This window comes from Crinia signifera, chromosome 19 (assembly GCF_055691185.1).
Source record: "Crinia signifera chromosome 19, ASM5569118v1, whole genome shotgun sequence".
NCBI lineage: Eukaryota > Metazoa > Chordata > Amphibia > Anura > Myobatrachidae > Crinia > Crinia signifera.
This window is the reverse complement of record NC_139226.1, coordinates 138582812-138603982: the sequence shown is the minus strand read 5'-3', so window position 1 is coordinate 138603982 and position 21171 is coordinate 138582812. Positions and strand designations below refer to the sequence as shown.

The 21171-nt window shown below is 48.2% G+C and overlaps 2 protein-coding genes across 3 annotated transcripts in view; one reads left to right on the top strand and one right to left on the bottom strand.

Annotated features, from left to right (window-relative positions):
- Positions 1 to 815: 815 nt before the first annotated feature.
- LZIC (leucine zipper and CTNNBIP1 domain containing) lies at positions 816 to 16763 on the bottom strand. Of its 2 annotated transcripts, none has more exons than XM_083163494.1 (7): positions 16611 to 16763; positions 14172 to 14280; positions 13686 to 13821; positions 4033 to 4131; positions 3861 to 3956; positions 3505 to 3586; positions 816 to 1217 (listed from the first exon to the last, which is right to left on the bottom strand). In XM_083163494.1, exons 1-7 carry the CDS (start codon positions 16708 to 16710, stop codon positions 1159 to 1161), a joined length of 681 nt encoding a protein of 226 aa, XP_083019620.1. In that variant the 5' UTR covers positions 16711 to 16763; the 3' UTR covers positions 816 to 1158. The 2 variants fall into 2 exon arrangements, with proteins under 2 accessions (XP_083019620.1, XP_083019621.1); XM_083163495.1 differs by lacking the exon at positions 16611 to 16763 and adding an exon at positions 16571 to 16594.
- NMNAT1 (nicotinamide nucleotide adenylyltransferase 1) overlaps positions 16590 to 21171 on the top strand; it is a 63450-nt gene continuing 58868 nt past the window's right edge. The window contains exon 1 of the mRNA XM_083161581.1: positions 16590 to 16746. The gene's annotated coding sequence lies outside the window, so the exon portion shown is untranslated. The remainder of the gene's footprint in view (positions 16747 to 21171) is intronic.

Here is a 21171-nt window from a genome sequence, read left to right as displayed (position 1 = left end):
TTTTATTTAGCATCAGGGGTGTAACATGTTAAAGTCTCAGGGTCCTCAGCCTCAGCCTGGGCTCACTCCTGGCCGCCACCCCTGTGCCTACCGCCGCCGGAGCATGATCCGTTACAGTGCATCATACTAACATGGCGGCAGGATACACCCCACGGTCACACCTGTCAGCGCATCGTACAGCAGGGTCCGGACCTACAGAACATCAGCCCAAGCTCAGTAATGAGATCACAGAGCCAGTTACCAGCGAATCTGACGGGACAGCCAATGTGCGGAGACTTTCCAGTTTGTGGTTCATGGTTTTGTGACATATAGGCACCGGTGGCCAATCCGAAACCTTTCCTACAGGCCTTTCACCTTATATGTCTGCGGATGGGAGAGTAGAATGGGGTTCTGCAGAAATGGCGGAACAGTCAGTTACTGGCCACCTTGATTACCGCACCAGGGGCTTCTGAGGCAGCTCCAGGTCTTACAATCTACCAGCGGGTACCTGCGGAATGTCCCTGCAGAACTGGATATATACTCTATATAGTGTTACAGATGAGTATTTTATCACCTTGCCCCGGCATCTGGGGCTGCTTCAGGTCTAAAGGGTGGAGAGCACTGGCAGGGGACACCTAGGGCATGTCCCTACCTCGCAGGGGTGTGCTGGGATGGGAGCCCCAGCTGTGGCAGCTGATTGGAGGGTATTACAGGCGGCCTCTCAGCCCGCAAGCGTCGCCGTCTTCCCTACGTATAGGGAAGGGGGGGGGATGTTGGGGGTGTGAAATAACTGGAAAAAAATCCCTTTCGCCCACAAAATTGAGAAAATAACAGACTCAAGACAAATCCCAGACGTTTATTACAAAACCTTTACTTATAATTTATTAGAATACAATCAGCAATGTAGAAAAAAAACACGTATTAAATATGTCCATATGATGCTAAATGATAACAAACACTTGTCGTCCGCGTTGTGGCTCATTGTAAAAAGATAAAAATGCTACATTAAGGCGGCTCTGCTGTACGCGGGAGGGATTATATCCCTAGAAATACCCCCAACGTATGAAACCGGCACATTCTGTTCTAATACAAAACACACGCAAGACAGACACATACACCCCCCACCAATCCCTGCTTAGCAAGGCAACATGAGAGGCGGAGTCACCAGGAAAACCACCATCACTTCTTAGTGTTCCCCACTTCAATACTCGCCAGAGCCAAAACTTTGTGCCCGGACCCTACAGGAAAAACAGACGGAGAATGGGGTTACACAGGGAGAGCGCAAGTGATTAGAGAGTCACGTACTGTATAATGATATATTCCTCATCTCCTTCTCTTTCCCTATAGGCCTCCCCTTAGCCTTCTCCAGCCACAGCATAAGTTACTGTGTCAGCCTGTGACATGGCAGGTAGGAGCTGATTGGCTGGTAGTTTATCACTCTCCACTTTATCATGTTTGGAAGCTTAGTGCATCTGGCCCTGTATCTGCTGAACACCTGCACATAGCCGATAACTGAAGAAAATAATCCTAGGTGAGGGCAGCATCATCCCCTCTCCAAAGCAGTCACAGGGAGATTACCCAAATCTGTTATGTCTCCAATCTACCTGCTCCTATAGGTCATCCGCCTGTCTGACTGCTGTTCTGGTGCCTGTCCAACGCTACGCTCTGCCTGACTGCTGTTCTGGTGCCTGTCCAACGCTATGCTCTGCCTGACTGCTGTTCTGGTGCCTGTCCTACACTACGCTCTGCCTGACTGCTGTTCTGGTGCCGGTCCTACACTACCCTCTGCCTGACTGCTGTTTTGGTGCCTGTCCAACGCTACACTCTGCCTGACTGCTGTTCTGGTGCCTGTCCTACACTACCCTCTGCCTGACTGCTGTTTTGGTGCCTGTCCAACGCTACACTTTGCCTGACTGCTGTTCTGGTGCCGGTCCTACACTACGCTCTGCCTGACTGCTGTTTTGGTGCCTGTCCTACACTACGCTCTGCCTGACTGCTGTTCTGGTGCCTGTCCAACGCTACACTCTGCCTGACTGCTGTTCTGGTGCCGGTCCTACACTACGCTCTGCCTGACTGCTGTTTTGGTGCCTGTCCTACACTACGCTCTGCCTGACTGCTGTTCTGGTGCCTGTCCAACGCTACACTCTGCCTGACTGCTGTTCTGGTGCCGGTCCTACACTACGCTCTGCCTGACTGCTGTTTTGGTGCCTGTCCTACACTACGCTCTGCCTGACTGCTGTTCTGGTGCCTGTCCAACGCTACACTCTGCCTGACTGCTGTTCTGGTGCCTGTCCAACGCTACACTCTGCCTGACTGCTGTTCCGGTGCCGGTCCTACACTACGCTCTGCCTGACTGCTGTTTTGGTGCCTGTCCTACACTACGCCCTGCCTGACTGCTGTTCTGGTGCCTGTCCAACGCTACACTCTGCCTGACTGCTGTTCTGGTGCCTGTCAAACGCTACACTCTGCCTGACTGCTGTTCTGGTGCCGGTCCTACACTACGCTCTGCCTGACTGCTGTTGTGGTGCCTGTCCTACACTACGCTCTGCCTGACTGCTGTTCTGGTGCCTGTCCAACGCTACACTCTGCCTGACTGCTGTTCTGGTGCCGGTCCTACACTACGCTCTGCCTGACTGCTGTTGTGGTGCCTGTCCTACACTACGCTCTGCCTGACTGCTGTTCTGGTGCCTGTCCAACGCTACACTCTGCCTGACTGCTGTTCTGGTGCCGGTCCTACATTACGCTCTGCCTGACTGCTGTTTTGGTGCCTGTCCTACACTACGCCCTGCCTGGCTGCGCTTCGGGTGCCTGTCCTACACTACCCTCTGCCTGACTGCTGTTCTGGTGCCGGTCCTACACTACGCTCTGCCTGACTGCTGTTTTGGTGCCGGTCCTACATTACGCTTTGTCTGACAGATCAGTAACAGTACCTACCATTGGGACACTTACTGTACTATTGGGACAACAAGCGCTAGGTGAACTACAGAGCCAGGACATATGTTTGGGACCTTGCTTCCACAACTGCAGCACCCTGATTCAACCTGCCTCCTATGGGAGAGACTGATTGCTACCATATTTGGGACTAAAGCGGTGTTCCCAATGGTGGACAGACAGAGGCTTTGTGCGCCCACCCTGTCACCGGCGTTCCATGCAGTAAGTGTATTGGTGGCTGGCACACCGCACTCACACATACAGCCAGAAGCGCCAATATATCTGCATATACATCCTCCATCACCTGTGCTGCAGGACTGATGTCATATGTCTGTGTATGATGCCATTCACAGACATATGGGGGTACACAGTAATATTAGGGCTATATCGGCCAGTGTGTACTCAGCACAAGCTGCACAACGCTGGGCATAGATGGCAGTCTCCCCTGCTCTGCAGGACGGTCTCCATCTAGGGATGCCAGCTAGTGACTGGCACACTGCAGGTAGTACAGACACCCACAGCACGGAGGGCAGAAGCTGTCCCTACCCTCACACCAGAGATTCCCGCACTACAGGTGACGGATACAGAACATACCTAAACCTTCAGAGACTTTCTGGAACTGGCTGAGCGCAGCGCCCGCGTTCTCCGTTAGGAAGGCTTCATCCTCTTGGGTGAGCTGCGAGAGGAACAAGAGAAGGAACCTTTAAATACATCACATGCTAATAACAATATAACGATAGAAGTAATTATTTACTGATGAGCTACAGAAGCAGTACAGTAGCGATGTTACCTAGAACAGAAGCGGTACGGTAGCGATGTTACCTAGAACAGAAGCGGTACGGTAGCGATGTTACCTAGAACAGAAGCGGTACGGTAGCGATGTTACCTAGAACAGAAGCGGTGCGGTAGCGATGTTACCTAGAACAGAAGCGGTACGGTAGCGATGTTACCTTCTCTCCCAGCTTGCGCAGCGCAGTCAGGATCTCCCCTTTCTGCTGCGTGTAGAGGTCCCGGCCCAGCTTACCCACCATTAGATCGCGGTCCATCTAGGAATGAGGAGCTTGGATCACACACAACCAGCAACAGGCAACACTTTATTTGTCAAGCAGATAAGAATCTTACGTCTGCCAAGCGCGTCCTCAGCTGTCCGGGCTGCTTCTTGGCAAACATTCGGATGACTTCAGGCGTCTTAAAGGCTTGGCTGATCGCGGCTTGAATAGCCTGAAAGACACGGAGGCAATGAAACAATATTAATTCTATGTGACGCAAGTAACTGGGTCAGAGCTTTGGGCCGGTCGTCTGCTTTAAAAAGACAACGGACTCTGAAGATAGCGAATAATACATTTATCCCAGTGAGACACATCGGCACTGAGCTGCAGGTATCGGCACTGAGCTGCAGGTATCGGCTGCGCAGGTATCGGCACTGAGCTGCAGGTATCGGCTGCGCAGGTATCGGCACTGAGCTGCAGGTATCGGCTGCGCAGGTATCGGCACTGAGCTGCAGGTGTCGGCACGGAGCTGCAGGTGTCGGCACGGAGCTGCAGGTATCGGCACGGAGCTGCAGGTATCGGCACGGAGCTGCAGGTATCGGCACGGAGCTGCAGGTATCGGCACGGAGCTGCAGGTATCGGCACGGAGCTGCAGGTATCGGCACGGAGCTGCAGGTATCGGCACGGAGCTGCAGGTATCGGCACGGAGCTGCAGGTATCGGCACGGAGCTGCAGGTATCGCCTGTGCAGGTATTGGCACTGAGCTGCAGGTATCAGCGTGCTGAGAGGTCCCATCAATCTAAGTTTAAGAAATGGGTACTTGTTTCCTAGCACGGCCACAATCGCGGGCATCGTGTGCCTTAACTTTAAGGCACACGATGCCCGCGATTTCCTTTGAAAAAAGCACAACTCGGGTACATCGCGTCGGTCGTGTGCCTTAAGAAGGCACACGACGCGACCGACGCGATGCCCGCGATTTCCCCATAGGCTTCAATGTTAAAATATTTTAACATTGAAGCCTATGCGCGCCCGACGCGATTTCCCCCCGATTTCTCCATAGGCTTCAATGTTAAAATATTTTTTAACATTGAAACTGAGTCCATTTAACATATGAAACAATGGGAAATGGCCCAATATGGGCCATTTCTCATCGGGTATGGCCCCGGCAGGATTCAGTATTGAATCCCGGCGGTCGGGATCCCGGCGTTCAGAATCCCGACGCCGGAATCCCGACAGCCGAAATGCCGACAAGGGGGGGGACGTGGATCGCCCCCCCTTGCGGGCTCGCTGCGCTCGCCACGCAGCGGGCCCGGTGCCTCGCTACGCTCAGCACGCTATTTTATTCTCCCTCCAGGGGTGTCGTGGACACCCCAGGAGGGAGAAAGTGTCGGCATTTCAGCGGTCGGGATTCCGGCGTCGGGATTCTGAACGCCGGGATCCCGACCGCCGGGATCTTAACTGCATCCCGCCCCGGCATATGTGTGTAAAAAATAATGTCCCCCCATTGTGACCGCCACCCCCACGATTGACGCGAACCCGAAGCGTGGCGAGCGCAGCGAGCCCGCGAGGGGCGGCGGTGCGCGTCCTCCGACCTTTTCATTCCCCTACTATCCACGTCGGCGTGGAGTTGAGAATAGACTAGTGTGGCGAGCGCAGCGAGCCACCGAGCCCGAAGCGTGGCGAGCCCCGCGAGGGGACGCGGATACCTGTCAAGCCGGCGAGGGGCGTCCCTCGCGGGCTTGACAGGTATCCGTGTCCGCTCGCCTCGCTGCGCTCGCCACACTAATCTATTCTCAACTCCACACCGACGTGGATAGTAGGGGAATGAAAAGGTTGGAGGACGCGCACCGCCGCCGCTCGCCACGCTTCGGGTTCGCGTCAATCGTGGGGGTGGCGGCCACAATGGGGGGGCCATTATTTTTTACACACATGCCAGGGCCATACCCAATGAGAAATGGCCCATATTGGCCCTTTTCCCATTTTTTTCCTATGTTAAATGGGCTCAGTTTCAATGTTAAAATAATTTAACATTGAACCCTATGGACAAATCGGGTCCATCGCGTCGGCACACCATGGACGCGATGGACCCAATTTCTCCATAGGCTTCAATGTTAAATTATTTTAACATTGAAGCCTATGGAGAAATCGGGTACATCGCGTCGTGTGCGTTTTGGTATGAACCCGACGCGACCGACGCAATTTTTTCCGACACGACCACCACGATAGAAATCGTTGTGGCCGTGCTAGGAAACAAGTACCAAGAAATGTTTTAATGCAAGAGCGTTAATACTGGATCCCTGGGTACCTTGCGATAGGAAGAAGCAGGGCAGGGATAATGGAGATACCCCCAGGGGCAGGGCTGATGGAGATACCCCCAGGGGCAGGGCTGATGGAGATACCCCCAGGGGCAGGGATGATGGAGATACCCCCAGGGGCAGGGATGATGGAGATACCCCCAGGGGCAGGGATGATGGAGATACCCCCAGGGGCAGGGATGATGGAGATACCCCCAGGGGCAGGGATGATGGAGATACCCCCAGGGGCAGGGATGATGGAGATACCCCCAGGGGCAGGGATGATGGAGATACCCCCAGGGGCAGGGCTGATGGAGATACCCCCAGGGGCAGGGCTGGTGTTAAGTAACTTTTGTCATCTGAACGGGGCCCACTGTGTAGGACGATGCCCCCTAGGGCAGAGGACATCCCTTGCTTTAGCCCTGCCCTTGCTCATGTTCCCTGGGGAGAACTATGGAGGGGGCACAGCGGTACATGTGGGGGCACAGCGGTACATGTGGGGGGACAGCGGTACATGTGGGGGCACAGCGGTACATGCGGGGCACAGTCACTACACGAAGTCCTACCAGCTGCATCCCGCTCAGCTCATCCACCAGTGTCATGTTCCCGGGGAGCATTATGGAGGGGGCACAGCGGTACATGTGGGGGCACAGACACTACACGCAGTCCTACCAGCTGCATCCCGCTCAGCTCATCCACCGGCGTCATGTTCCTGGGGAGAACTATGGAGGGGGCACAGCGGTACATGTGGGGGCACAGCGGTACATGTGGGGGCACAGCGGTACACGCAGTCCTACCAGCTGCATCCCGCTCAGCTCATCCACCAGCGTCATGTTCCCGGGGAGCACTATCGAGGGGGCACAGTGGTATACATTGGGCACAGCGGTACATGTGGGGGCACAGCGGTACATGTGGGGACACAGCGGTACATGTGGGGACACAGCGGTACATGTGAGGACACAGACACTACACGCAGTCCTACCAGCTGCATCCCGCTCAGCTCATCCACCAGCGTCATGTTCCCGGGGAGCACTATCGAGGGGGCACAGTGGTATACATTGGGCACAGCGGTACATGTGGGGGGCACAGCGGTACATGTGGGCGGCACAGCGGTACATGTGGGGCACAGACACTACACGCAGTCCTACCAGCTGCATCCCGCTCAGCTCATCCACCAGCGTCATGTTCCTGGGGAGAACTATGGAGGGGGCACAGCGGTACATGTGGGGGCACAGTGGTACATGTGGGGGCACAGCGGTACATGTGGGGGCACAGACACTACACGCAGTCCTACCAGCTGCATCCCGCTCAGCTCATCCACCAGCATCATGTTCCCGGGGAGCACTATGGAGGGGGCACAGCGGTATACATTGGGCACAGCGGTATATGTGGGGCACAGACACTACATGCAGTGCTACCAGCTGCATCCCGCTCAGCTCATCCACCAGCGTCATGTTCCCGGGGAGCACTATGGAGGGGGCACAGCGGTATATGTGGGGGCACAGCGGTATATATGGGGTACAGACACTACACGCAGTCCTACCAGCTGCATCCCGCTCAGCTCATCCACCAGCGTCATGATCCCGGGGAGCACTATGGAGGGGGCACAGCGGTATATGTGGGGGCACAGTGGTATATGTGGGGCACAGCAGTATGTGTGGGGCACAGACACTACACGCAGTCCTACCAGCTGCATCCCGCTCAGCTCATCCACCAGCGTCATGTTCCCGGGGAGCACTATGGAGGGGGCACAGCGGTATATGTGGGGCACAGACACTACACGCAGTCCTACCAGCTGCATCCCGCTCAGCTCATCCACCAGCGTCATGTTCCCGGGGAGCACTATGGAGGGGGCACAGCGATATATGTGGGGGCACAGCGGTATATGTGGGGCACAGACACTACACGCAGTGCTACCAGCTGCATCCCGCTCAGCTCATCCACCAGCGTCATGTTCCCGGGGAGCACTATGGAGGGGGGCACAGTGGTATACATTGGGCACAGCGGTATATGTGGGGCACAGACACTACATGCAGTCCTATGTACAGTTTGGGACAGAAAGAAATGTCACTGTGTGGTGCACCAAAAATAAGGAGTCAATTAAAATGTAACTTTTAATGTTATAAATTTCTAAAAGTATAGCGAAATATAAAAGACACAAAAAAGAATGACATACAAATGAAACTTTAAAAAAGGATATATATTATCCTTACAACGCGGGGTCCCTCACTCCTAATATTCAATTCCCACTAGTGTTGGGGTACAAGATCTGTCTCTTGAATGTCTCGTATTTTTACATATACGCTGCGGGCGTTTAGAGATGTATCATAAATTACCCCTTTCATAGGGGAGAGTTGGTACAAATTTAAAGTTGGCTGTTTCCAAACCTGTACCTGGGGTGGTGGGAACGGGAAATAGTGTTCACAGAACCCAATGAAGTCTATACACAGCATGTACTCATATGGTTGAGATATATAGACGATCTCCTCCTCGTATGGGAAGGGGATCTTAGTCTATTTGAAGAATTTCTTACATTATTGAACAGTAACCATTTGAACCTCAGACTTACCCACCATGCCAGCCAAAGAGAAGTGGAATACTTGGATCTCCGAATCCTTGTAGAGACCAATGGCACCCTCAGCACAGACTTATTCCGTAAGAAAACCTCCACAAATTCCCTACTACACAAACAGAGTGCACATTTTCCACCTGTGATCAAGGGCCTACCCAAAGGGGAATACCTCAGAACCAGACGAAACTGCTCAGAGGACGAAACATATAACAAAAGAGCAGACGAACTGGATGTCAGGCTGCACGATAGAGGATATAGTAAGAAATCCACCCAGAAAGCCAGAAAAGATGTGCAAAAAGTTAAGAGAGAAGATCTTCTGGTCCCTAGGGTAAAAACACCTGATAAAAAAGAAAAGGTACGCTTCATAGGCACGTTCTGTAAAGAATGGGAAAAGGTTCAACAAATCCTGAACAGACATATCAGTATTTTGAAAACTGACGAGGATTTAAAGGAGATTATTACCAATAAAGTGGACATCAGCTGGAGGCGGAGCAAAAATTTAAGGGATATTCTGGTACACAGTCACCTAGAAAAAGGGACCACGGCCAAAATCAAAAAGAAAGGTACCTTCAAATGCGGCACCTGCAAAGTGTGCATGTACATTGCACCACGAAATACATACACCGACAAATTTGGCAAGACCTGGCAGATCAAGGACTATATCACCTGTGACACTGCAGGAATCATATATAATCTGGAGTGTCCCTGCGGCAAACAATATGTCGGAAAAACCCGCAGACCTTTCAAGAAAAGACTTTCTGAACATCTTCTGAACATTAAAAATGCTTCCAGAGACAAAGCTAATTTCAAACCCTTGACCCCAGTGGCGAGACATTTTCTCCGACACCATCATGGTGTCCCCAACAACTTAAAAGCATATGGAATGACCAAAGTCACCATGAACATAAGAAGGGGAGACTGGGATAAGGAACTTCTGAAACAAGAAACACGTCTGATCTTCCTGATGGGATCAATGCACCCAGCAGGACTTAACGAAGAGAACAATTATACTGTCTTTCTTTAATTGCTCTCTATATAATAATAACTGATATACCATAATCTAGTATCCGCAAAACTCAGTATGATCTCCATAGAAATATCATTTTTCTTTCTAGAATTTTCATTATTTCACCAGAGTCTGATACCCCATGTAAAACCACAATTCACTATTTTAAGGTGTATACCAGTACACTATCACATATCACCATTTCCAACCTTTTACTATCAACTGTGCACTCACGATGGGCAGCCAGTCTGCATACACTCTTTACCATCATGTTGGGATAAACACACCCGGTGGGAAACACTGTTGTCCTCATCTCCCATGTATGTGGTACATGTGTCTAAATATATCACATGTTGCCTCCTTTACATGCAGGAGTGATGACGACAGTAGGGCCCCTCTGAGTGTGTATTACCCTCTTGTTACAAATATACTCCAACCTACTCTCTTAAATTTCTTGTATTCATTTGTTTGCACACATCACCGAATTTCTTTATTTTTGGTTTTTCACCCTTCCCCCTTTATTCACATCCCCAATGAATACATCTATTAATAACCAGTTCCTTCTGGTCTATTATACCACTCAAAGACACACGACCCATTTTTCCCCAGATTGAGACACACCATCACTTTGACCTCACGGGTTCATTTAACCCCTTTAACCATTATTATTATTTTTTCAACATTATATGTCACTATCTCTTTTTAATTTACACTCATTTTTAATTATGAGAATAAAATACAACCACAAGATATAAGACATCCCAGCTTACATCTTGAAATATTACCAGTCACCCCATGTTATGAATCTCTGACTCATGAAGTAACCTAAAAACTTTAAACAAATTAAAGTACAACATAAATAGCGCACGTATTCCTTGCTAAAACAGGCAGAACAGCTGTAATATTACTAACACCACTTTATCATTAGAACCTCGATATTCACAGTGACCACGATTTAGTCAAGAATATCCGAATAAGCGCTATGTCCATGTCTGACGGACAATTTTATGTTCGGTCATATTTTGTAAAAAGTACACACCAGGCACATCCACTTAACGATCAAACTACAAAAAATTGCCAAAACCAAAAGATGCATGCGCACCAGTCTAGCACTGACTAACATAAACACCTCTATCACGAATATCTTCGTATGACATTGCAAGAAACCTAGACAGCGGACACACACTAACATAAGACATTATGAATGTGCCGACTAGTCGAAACCTTACCTTTCATACAGTGTTGTTACTCGGGATCATTTCATTCACGAAACGCCATAACTGGAATCACAGTATCCATGGCAACCGTAAACAATGTGACCGGTACCCATCAGAATGTTACACCCATTATGATTGATGGGGTCCTTGTCCAATCGTATTTATTTGCATGATTCAAGTGTTACGTCCATGTTTGACTGACAAACCTTTATGTTCAGTCAAGACTTATATTAAAAGAACACACCAGGCATACTCACCTACGATTGAACCACTGCAAGATTAAAAACTTAATAAAAGATGCGCCCGCACTATTTTAGTATTGACCAACATAAGTACATCTATCATGAATATCTCCATATGATACTGTGAGAAGCCTATACAGCGGACATACTAATATTAGACATTACGAATGTGCCAACCAGCCGATATTTCACTGTGTATACAGTAATTTTACTCGGGATCATCTCATCCACGTAGCACTATGCTAAAAACTGTAATCACAGTATCCATGGTGACCGCAAACAAATTGGCCGGTACCTATCAGAGTGTTACACCCAACATGATTGATGGGGTCCTTGTCCAATCGTATCCACATCCACGATTTAACCCGGTATATCCTCTACATGAACGCAATAACCGCAAGATTGCATTTATTGTTATACCTAACACATAAGCGCACACTATAAGTGACAAACAGTTCTGTCACTTAGTAATAAAGATCGTATCTAATAGTGGTAGACGGAACTCACCACTCAGCGCAACATACTACCCTTGAGTGACAAACGGGGTGACCAATGAATGCATAACACATTAGCATACGCATTAACCCACAGGTACTTAAGGAGCTCTCAGGCACCACCCAGGTTGGTCCTGACGAAGCTCATTAGCGAAGCGTACGCCGACCGTACACTTCGTGGGCTATCCCCACTCCCTTACCCCAATTGAAATGTACATTTTGATCTGTCTAGCTTAAATAATTCTAATAGAAACGCTACCGAGCGGACGCATTAACTAGCAGCCCGTTGGCTGAAGGGCGCCTGTTGCATATCGCAAGTAAGAATCCAGTCTTACATACTGTGAGACGGCGTGTAATTACCTAGCACGCCGCGCTCCAGGGACTGTGGATTCCACATTGCGGGTCTTGTATCTAACTTATGTGTAACGATCAACGCCACGGTATACGTAGCCAACAGGCGTATGATCGCAACACTGGTAGCCTAATGTGATTACTTAACCTCAGTAAAAACCTGCCACCATTTATTGAGATACTGTCACTGAAACATTGTTTAAAATACCACCACTATCACTTTATGATTTTCATTGGTACCGCATAACAATTGATTAATGTGATAATTAATTGTCATTTAAAACACCTGGGAGTAATGTGTGAACGCCACACACCCAGCAATTACTGACATTAGTATACACTTTGTCAGAAAACATTTGTTGGGATGAGAATGAACAAATATACTCGATAAATAAATAAATAAATAAGTAAAAAACGCACCAAACACCATCCTGTTTATTTTGTGTGTATTTAAAACCAGTGACATAATTATTGTGACAGTCTATATGCAAATTATACTGCAGACAATACTGAACAGAAATTACTGAGGAATAAGTTGTATTTAATCCTATTAAATCGTGAGTCAGTGTGTCCTAAAATATACACGCTGTACTCCAGGGATTAATCTACTATACAGCCCCAACACATAGTGAGACATAGTATCCAACAATCTGATATGTTGTACTCCAGGGACTGTATTACAATTGTTATCGAAGCATAGGGCCACTCTTTTCAATGGGCGTTCCTAGTGAGTGTATATACTATTTGTGCCAGATTGGTTCAATCGACACGCACATGTAGACACTTTGCCTGACTATCTAATTCTGGCATAACTTTGCCTAATTTTCTATCCTCGGCATAATAATCTGTGCTACAAACTCTATCTGGAAACAGCCAACTTTAAATTTGTACCAACTCTCCCCTATGAAAGGGGTAATTTATGATACATCTCTAAACGCCCGCAGCGTATATGTAAAAATACGAGACATTCAAGAGACAGATCTTGTACCCCAACACTAGTGGGAATTGAATATTAGGAGTGAGGGACCCCGCGTTGTAAGGATAATATATATCCTTTTTTAAAGTTTAATTTGTATGTCATTCTTTTTTGTGTCTTTTATATTTCGCTATACTTTTAGAAATTTATAACATTAAAAGTTACATTTTAATTGACTCCTTATTTTTGGTGCACCACACAGTGACATTTCTTTCTGTCCCAAACTGTACATACAATTTTTTGATGTCCAGTGGTAGCACACCCTCAAATGATATACAAATCTAATGATCTAAATACCTACTGAGGGGCCAACACTTCTGACCTACATTCATCCCTTCCTGTGCGACTACCAACCTTCTCCTCTAAATATACATGCAGTCCTACCAGCTGCATCCTGCTCAGCTCATCCACCAGCGTCATGTTCCCGGGGAGCACTATGGAGGGGGGCACAGTGGTATACATTGGGCACAGCGGTATATGTGGGGCACAGACACTACACGCAGTCCTACCAGCTGCATCCTGCTCAGCTCATCCACCAGCGTCATGTTCCCGGGGAGCACTATGGAGGGGGCACAGTGGTATATGTGGGGGCACAGCGGTATATATGGGGCACAGACACTACACGCAGTCCTACCAGCTGCATCCCGCTCAGCTCATCCACCAGCGTCATGTTCCCGGCGACAATCTTCTGCAGGGAGTCATTAAACTCGCTCAGTTGCTCCAAAGTTTCTTTCTTCGTCTCCTCGTACTCATCGGCGTCCAGCTCGTCCCTGGAAGGGGAAGGGCACACAGTGACGACTACCTCTCATTACCATTCGCTAACACTTAAAGCATTTTATTGTCTGTCGGCAAATGTGCACGCAAGATGCACAGCTAGAAAACGGTGCTGGTGCCGGCAACCCCCACCCCCCCACCGATACAAGACAATGGGCGACTGTCATTGTTTAATATTAGTAAACATTTGACTTGCTGTCAAACCTGCAGGTGCGCGCTGAACTGAATGAGCCCCAGTATCCATGAGACTAAGTACCAATGATGCCAACTGTAAACAGAGAGGCTGCCCTCTAAACATGGCTGCCTACCCAGGGGACGGGCAGTGGTTGCGCTGCATTGGTGTTACCTGCATTCCTCCAGGTCCTGCAGCTGCTGCATGAGACGATCCAGCTGTTCTTCCAGGTTCTGACGCAGTTTACTTGTCTCCGTCGTACCCCTGGATGCCATGATTGCGGCTACGGCATGAGAAAGAAAAGAGGGCATGTTATAGTCGGTGGCACCCAGTAAGCATCTGTCATCCGGGCACCTTTATAACAGTGGCACAGTACATAAATGTATACCAGTGTACAGCCACATATGTAAGGCAGACAATGGGCCAGATGTATCAAGCTTCAAAAACTGATAAACAACCAGCTCCTACCTGTCATTTTTCAAACCCAACCTGTGACATGACAGTTAGGAGCTGATTGGCTGTTTGTTTATCACTTTCCATTTTATCACTTTTGAAGCTTGATACATCTGGCCCAATATAACAAATATCAGCCACATACTAAGCTGGCCACTAGGTGGCATTTTCTCTCTAAACTGTGGGGTGTGGTTCAGTTGGTCACCAGCAATTTGTTAGACAGTCATTATGTAGACACCATTAGGTCGACAGGGTCATTAGGTCAACATGGGTAAGGTCATTAGGTCAACATGGTTAAGGTCAACATGTTTTTTTTGTAAATTATTATTTATTTTTTTACCCTTATGTCTATACAGTCAACATAAACACTAAAACGTACCACCGCTGCGCTCACCATGCTTCGGGCACACTATTCTATTCTCCCACCCCACCATAGTGGTGGGGCTACGCAGGAAATACCACCTGCCGGCACATGTCGGCTCAAAAAACAGTAATAAAACCCCATGTCGACCTAATGTCCCTTGTCGACCTTACTGCATGTCAACCTATTGTTGGTGACCCAATGACCGTATCCCAAACTGTGAATGATTGAACTATACTATGTATATAGCACTACATTTCTGGTAGCCCAGTACAAAATGAAATATCAAAGATTATAGAACACTTTATTGTACAAACTACTAGAACCTAAGAACATCATCCATTACACAGATTGTTTTATCCAAGTAGTGTGTCAGAAATGAACCGCCCAGCCGGATTATATAATTACTTGGCTGAAAAGCACAGAATCGCTGCTAGGGAAAAGTATGCAGTAAAAGCTGCAGAGAACAGGTACACGGAGTGGCCAGGACACCATGTGACCAGCACCTGTCTGATTTATCCAACCAGTTAAAAGGCACTTTTTATACGCAACCAGTGTGTGCAGTGACAGCACTTCTGTACCCATCACAGTGATACTTACAAAAGTGCTGCCAGTGCACTAAAGGCACCTCCTCCTGTACACATGGTTGGAATGGTAGTGATATGTAGAGGTGCTGTCACTGCACTACAGGCATCTTCTCCTGTACACATGGGTGGTTTGTGATATGCAGTGACAGCACCTCTGTACATATCACTCCCATGTGTGCAGGAGGAGGTGCCTGTAGTGCAGTGACAGCACCTCTGTACATATCACTCCGAAACCATCCATGTGTACAGGAGGAGGTGCCTGTAGTGCAGTGACAGCACTTCTGTACATATCACTCCCATACCACCCATGTGTACAGGAGGAGGTGCCTGTAGTGCAGTGACAGCATCTCTCCCCTGTACATATCACTCCTATACCACCAACGTGTACAGGAGGAGGTGCTTGTAGTGCAGTGACAGCATCTCTCCCATGTACATATCACTCCTATACCACCAATGTGTACAGGAGGAGGTGCCTGTAGTGCAGTGACAGCACCTCTGTACATATCACTCCGAAACCATCCATGTGTACAGGAGGAGGTGCCTGTAGTGCAGTGACAGCATCTCTCCCCTGTACATATCACTCCTATACCACCAATGTGTACAGGAGGAGGTGCCTGTAGTGCAGTGACAGCATCTCTCCCATGTACATATCACTCCTATACCACCAATGTGTACAGGAGGAGGTGCCTGTAGTGCAGTGACAGCATCTCTCCCATGTACATATCACTCCTATACCACCAATGTGTACAGGGGGAGGTGCCTGTAGTGCAGTGAACGCACCTCTGTACTGTACATATCACTCCCATACCACCCATGTGTACAGGAGGAGGTGAATGTAGTGCAGTGACAGCATCTCTCCCATGTACATATCACTCCCATACCACCCATGTGTACAGGAGGAGGTGAATGTAGTGCAGTGACAGCAACTCTCCCCTGTACATATCACTCCTATACCACCAATGTGTACAGGAGGAGGTGCCTGTAGTGCAGTGAACGCACCCCTGTCATATCACTCCCATACCACCCATGTGTAAAGGAGGAGGTGCATGTAGTGCAGTGACAGCATCTCTCCACTGCACGTATCACTCTCATATCACCCATGGGTACAGGAGGAGACGCCTGTAGTGTAGCGACAGCACCAGCTGGGGGTCACACAGGTACTATACACACACACATAGACCCTCCTGTGGCCGCCACGTTGCTCCTCCCTACCTGAGGCTGCAGCAGCTGGGGACCTCACTTGGCAGCGGACACACTTCCTTCCTACGTCACACGGAGAACCAATAGCAGCGGAACTAGGAGGGGCGGGCATCGGGTGCGGCCTGGATATCAGTCCCCCATGTGGCCGGTGAGTTCTGCTCCTGTTTGACACATTGCTGGGTGGGGGGAGGCCGGGGACCATTATCCCGCTGCTCACTCACTTTCACCCCTTCCTCAGCATATTACCCTATGCTCAATCACTCCGTCCATATGACTCCATACATGACCCTCTCCAGGAGGGACACAATGCTCTGCTCCTGCACTTCCTGCTTAATATCTGATTGCCATCACCTGTTTCACACAGGTTACTTGATAAGAAAGGTATTTCACCACAGGTGCTGGCAATCCTATATTATTTATTTATTACCAGTTTCTTATATAGCGCACACATATTCCGCAGCGCTGTACAGAGAATATTTTGAATATTCACATCAGTCCCTGCCCCAGTGGAGCTTACAATCTATATTCCCTACCACATGTACACGCACACACATACATTCTAGGGTTAACTTTTGTTGGATGCCAATTGACCTACCAGTATATTTTTGGAGTGTGGGAGGAAACCGGAGTACCCGGAGTAAACCCACACATGGAGAATATACAAACTCGGCACAGTTAGGGCCATGGTGGGAATCGAATCCATGACCTCAGTGCTGTGAGGCAGTAATGCTAACCACTACACCATCCGTGATATATTACCAGGGAAGTCCAGAAACAGAGCATTGTGTCCCTAAAGGAGAGGGTCATGTTGGGAGGTATGGTGCCCTTCCTCCGCATGTGACTCAGTGCTCACTCACACCCCTTCCCTAGCATATTACTGTATATTACAGTATGCACACTCACGCTGCCCCCAGAATATGCCTCTGTGCTGACTCTCACTGTAGCCACTATATTATTGTTCATTCACAGCAACTGTTCTCTATTGTTCTTTACTTACACCACCACCATCCGCCTCAACACCCAATGGCAGAATGGGGGTTTGGAGTAACTCACAGTTAGTGATAGAAGTAAAGCTGTCCACAAATTACACAATGTTGCAGCCAACACTGGGGCAGATGTATTAAGCCTTTAAAAGAGATGAACACAATGGTGATAAATGTCCAGCCAATCGGCCCATAACTGTCATGTCATAGTGTTTGAAAGTGGAAGTTAGGAGCTGGTTGTTTATCACTCTGTATCACCCTCATGTTTTTCTTTTAAAGGTTTAATACATCTGCCCCAGTGTCCGGTACAGAGACAATACCTGTTTGCTGACTTGAGATCTCACGTTATACATGTCTGAGTCCCCTCTATTCGCGTTATACATGTCTGAGTCCCCTCTATTGTGCATTTGGCAGACGCTGCAGCTATGGGAACAAGATTCATTGTTTAATTTTTAAACTAAAAAAATAAATAAATGGTTATTGGCTTTATGAGAATAAATAGGTCTACACTGCTGTCACAACGTATTGCTGACTTGGAGATTGAGAACTGACTTTACATTACCCGTCACCATTATTGTGGGTGATTTATCAGTGTAATATTGTGGCCATGTATAAGTCCCAACTGCAGCTGTGTTGTGTCAGGAGGCTGCAGACAGGGGCTTTATCTAAGAACTATTACCACTGAGTAATTGATTGTGTAACATTGTTGCACAGGTTATGAAACTCCGTCCTCAGGACCCCACACAGTGCGTGTTTTGCAGGTCTCCTCACAGAGGGGTAGATTTATGACCGGTCGATCAGGGGAATATGTGCTATCCCCGTGCCTTATGACAGGGGATAGCGCTTCCCCTGATCTATGACACCTGCTGAGTGGGTGTCTAGCATGCGGCACTGTGGGGCAGGAGGCATAGCGCAGCTACAGTATTTCGTAGTGCGCGCCTGCCTCCTGCACAATTTATGAATGGTCAGCATCGCTGACCGTTCCGCCGCCTGCAGCTATCGACTTCGACAGCTGCAGGCGACGATGCCCTATGCCCACAGCAGGGACAGCGCTGTCCCTGCTGCTGGCTCTGACTCTCGCTACTGAGGCGAAGCAGGAAGTGTTTTAGCGCCGCTATAATAAATCTACCCCAGAATCACAAAATAAATAATTAGCTTCACCTGTGGATCTTTTAAAATGTGTCAATGAGAGATGAATGCACCTGCCAGGTGACCAGGAAAATGTGAACTGTGTGGGATCCTGAGGACCGAGTTTCAGAACCCCTATATTACTATATTCCGGCTTGGAGTGGCAATACTACCAAGCCGGACCACCATGGGCTGTTAGAACGAGTGGTTACAACAGCTGATGGTATCGTTGGTAGTGATTTGCCGTCTGTCAATTAAATTTATATTAAAAGCTGTGTACAGGGGGAAGAGGGGACATGTTTCTTTTTGGTTTATCAAATCCCGAATTTCCCGCTATAGGAACCGTTTGTTCCCATCTATTATTGTTAGAATGAACTTGGTTGGGGACTTTGAATCAATTGGCTGTTCATAACTGTATGGATGTGTCCACATTACAAATAGCCTCTTGGCACGATAAACAGACCTTCTAGTCGTACAACTAGTCAGAAGAACGTCAACACCTCTGACAATGCCGACGCAAGCACTTGTTAGAGTTTGGTGCAGAGGAGAAGTTTTAGGTTGTGTGTGGGCCTTAGGGTAAGGGACTAAACAGGGTAAAGCATTAAAGGGGTGTTAAGTCTGCATGGGGGGAGGGTAAGGGACTAAAAATGTAGGGTCAGGCTGATTAAGGGATGTCACTGTCTGCCTTCTGACCCCCGGCATCCCCTACCCATCCCTTCTATAGACCCCTTATTATAATATCCATAGACATATATTATATTTCCGTTCCCCACTGACAATCCAATCCTAGTACATGCAGAAGCATTGTCTTGTATGCTGCACAATAACATGTTATGCAGATTGGAAACACAGCTGGTATTAAAGTCCAGTTTAGTATATGTAAGAAGTGTACAACGATTATATATATATATGATTATATATTGCTGTGCTCTTTATGGGCCTGATTCAGATACATTTGCTGGGCTGCGAGTTTTTAGAGCCCAGCATGCAGGTAGACGTCGCTCCGCCTGAGTGTAAACCCGCCCACGTGCATGGTGCGAATTCCCAACGGCTGGGGAACGTCTGCATTTTCTGGGGCACTCCCAGAAAACGCTGCAATACTGCCCCCAAATGGCCACAGCGTGTCAGTCATCCTGTGTACGGACAGTGAAGGCTAGCTTACGCTAGATCTGTACGTACAGACCGCTCCAGCTGAATTGGGCCCTGTATCTGCTGTTATATTCCCTTTTAGTCCATAGAATAAAGGATTATAATCCACACAGAAAGTGGCGTCATGTGTGTCGTTTTGTAGATGGATACAAATGATCCTTTTTTAATCTGTGTTTAATTCTCTCTTAAAAAGTATCAACATATTGTTGAGGGAATATTACATGTCTTCCCAGTGTTTCGGTTCTGTGCTAAAATAATCCTGGGAACATATGGGCCTATGTGTAATAGTCTGCGAGGTGCAGGCAGTTTGGGAATCTCTGCGAGTCTGCCCGTATGTTAAGGGTTGGGATCATTTGGTCTATTGCATTATGGTAGAAAGTCATTAGGTCGAATCCATTAGGTCGACATGCTAAAAGGTCGACATGATTCTAGGTCGACATGGGTAAAGGTCGACATGATTCTAGGTCGAAAGGTCATTAGTTCGACAGGTCATTAGTTCGACAAGGTCATTAGTTCGACATTGTCTATGTCGACATTCACAAGGTCGACATGGGGTTTTTCACTGTTTTTTTTACCTGAATGTCAACACAGTCGACATGGACACAGTTTAAAGTGCACTGCATCCCCTCGCTATGCGTCGGGCACGGTGCCTCGCTACGCTCGGCACACTATTTTATTCTCCCACCACGCCCTAGTGGATGGTAGGGCATGAAATACCGCCTGTCGGCACATGTTGGCTCAAAAAACAGTGAAAAACTCCATGTCGACCTTGTGAATGTCGACATAGACAATGTCGAACTAATGACCTTGTCGAACTAATGACCTGTCGAACTAATGACCTTTCGACCTAGAATCATGTCGACCTTTTCCCATGTCGACCTAGAGTCATGTCGACCTTTTAGCATGTCGACCTAATGGATTCGACCTAATGACTGTCTACCATAATGCAGTAGACCAAATGACCGCATCCCGTTATAAAGTGCCAATCATTTACAATATGAAATTATCTCATCGCACCCAGCAATTGTACCGTGTATGGGCACCTTAACCAAGCAAGGAACAGGACATTACTACTTATAGCCTGTTTTACTAATTGTCAACCTAATGATCACATCCCTGAGATTGGGGTGTATTCTGTAATTATACACAGCTATATTTTATGTATCCATCTCAGAATAAGACACACAACACCACTCTCTATGTAAATTATAAACCTTTATTATATGGTAAAAGGGAACAGATATAATGTGTATAACAACGTTAAATCGCACAATTCCTAATCTCACATCTGTCCATGTTATAGCGATGTGTGT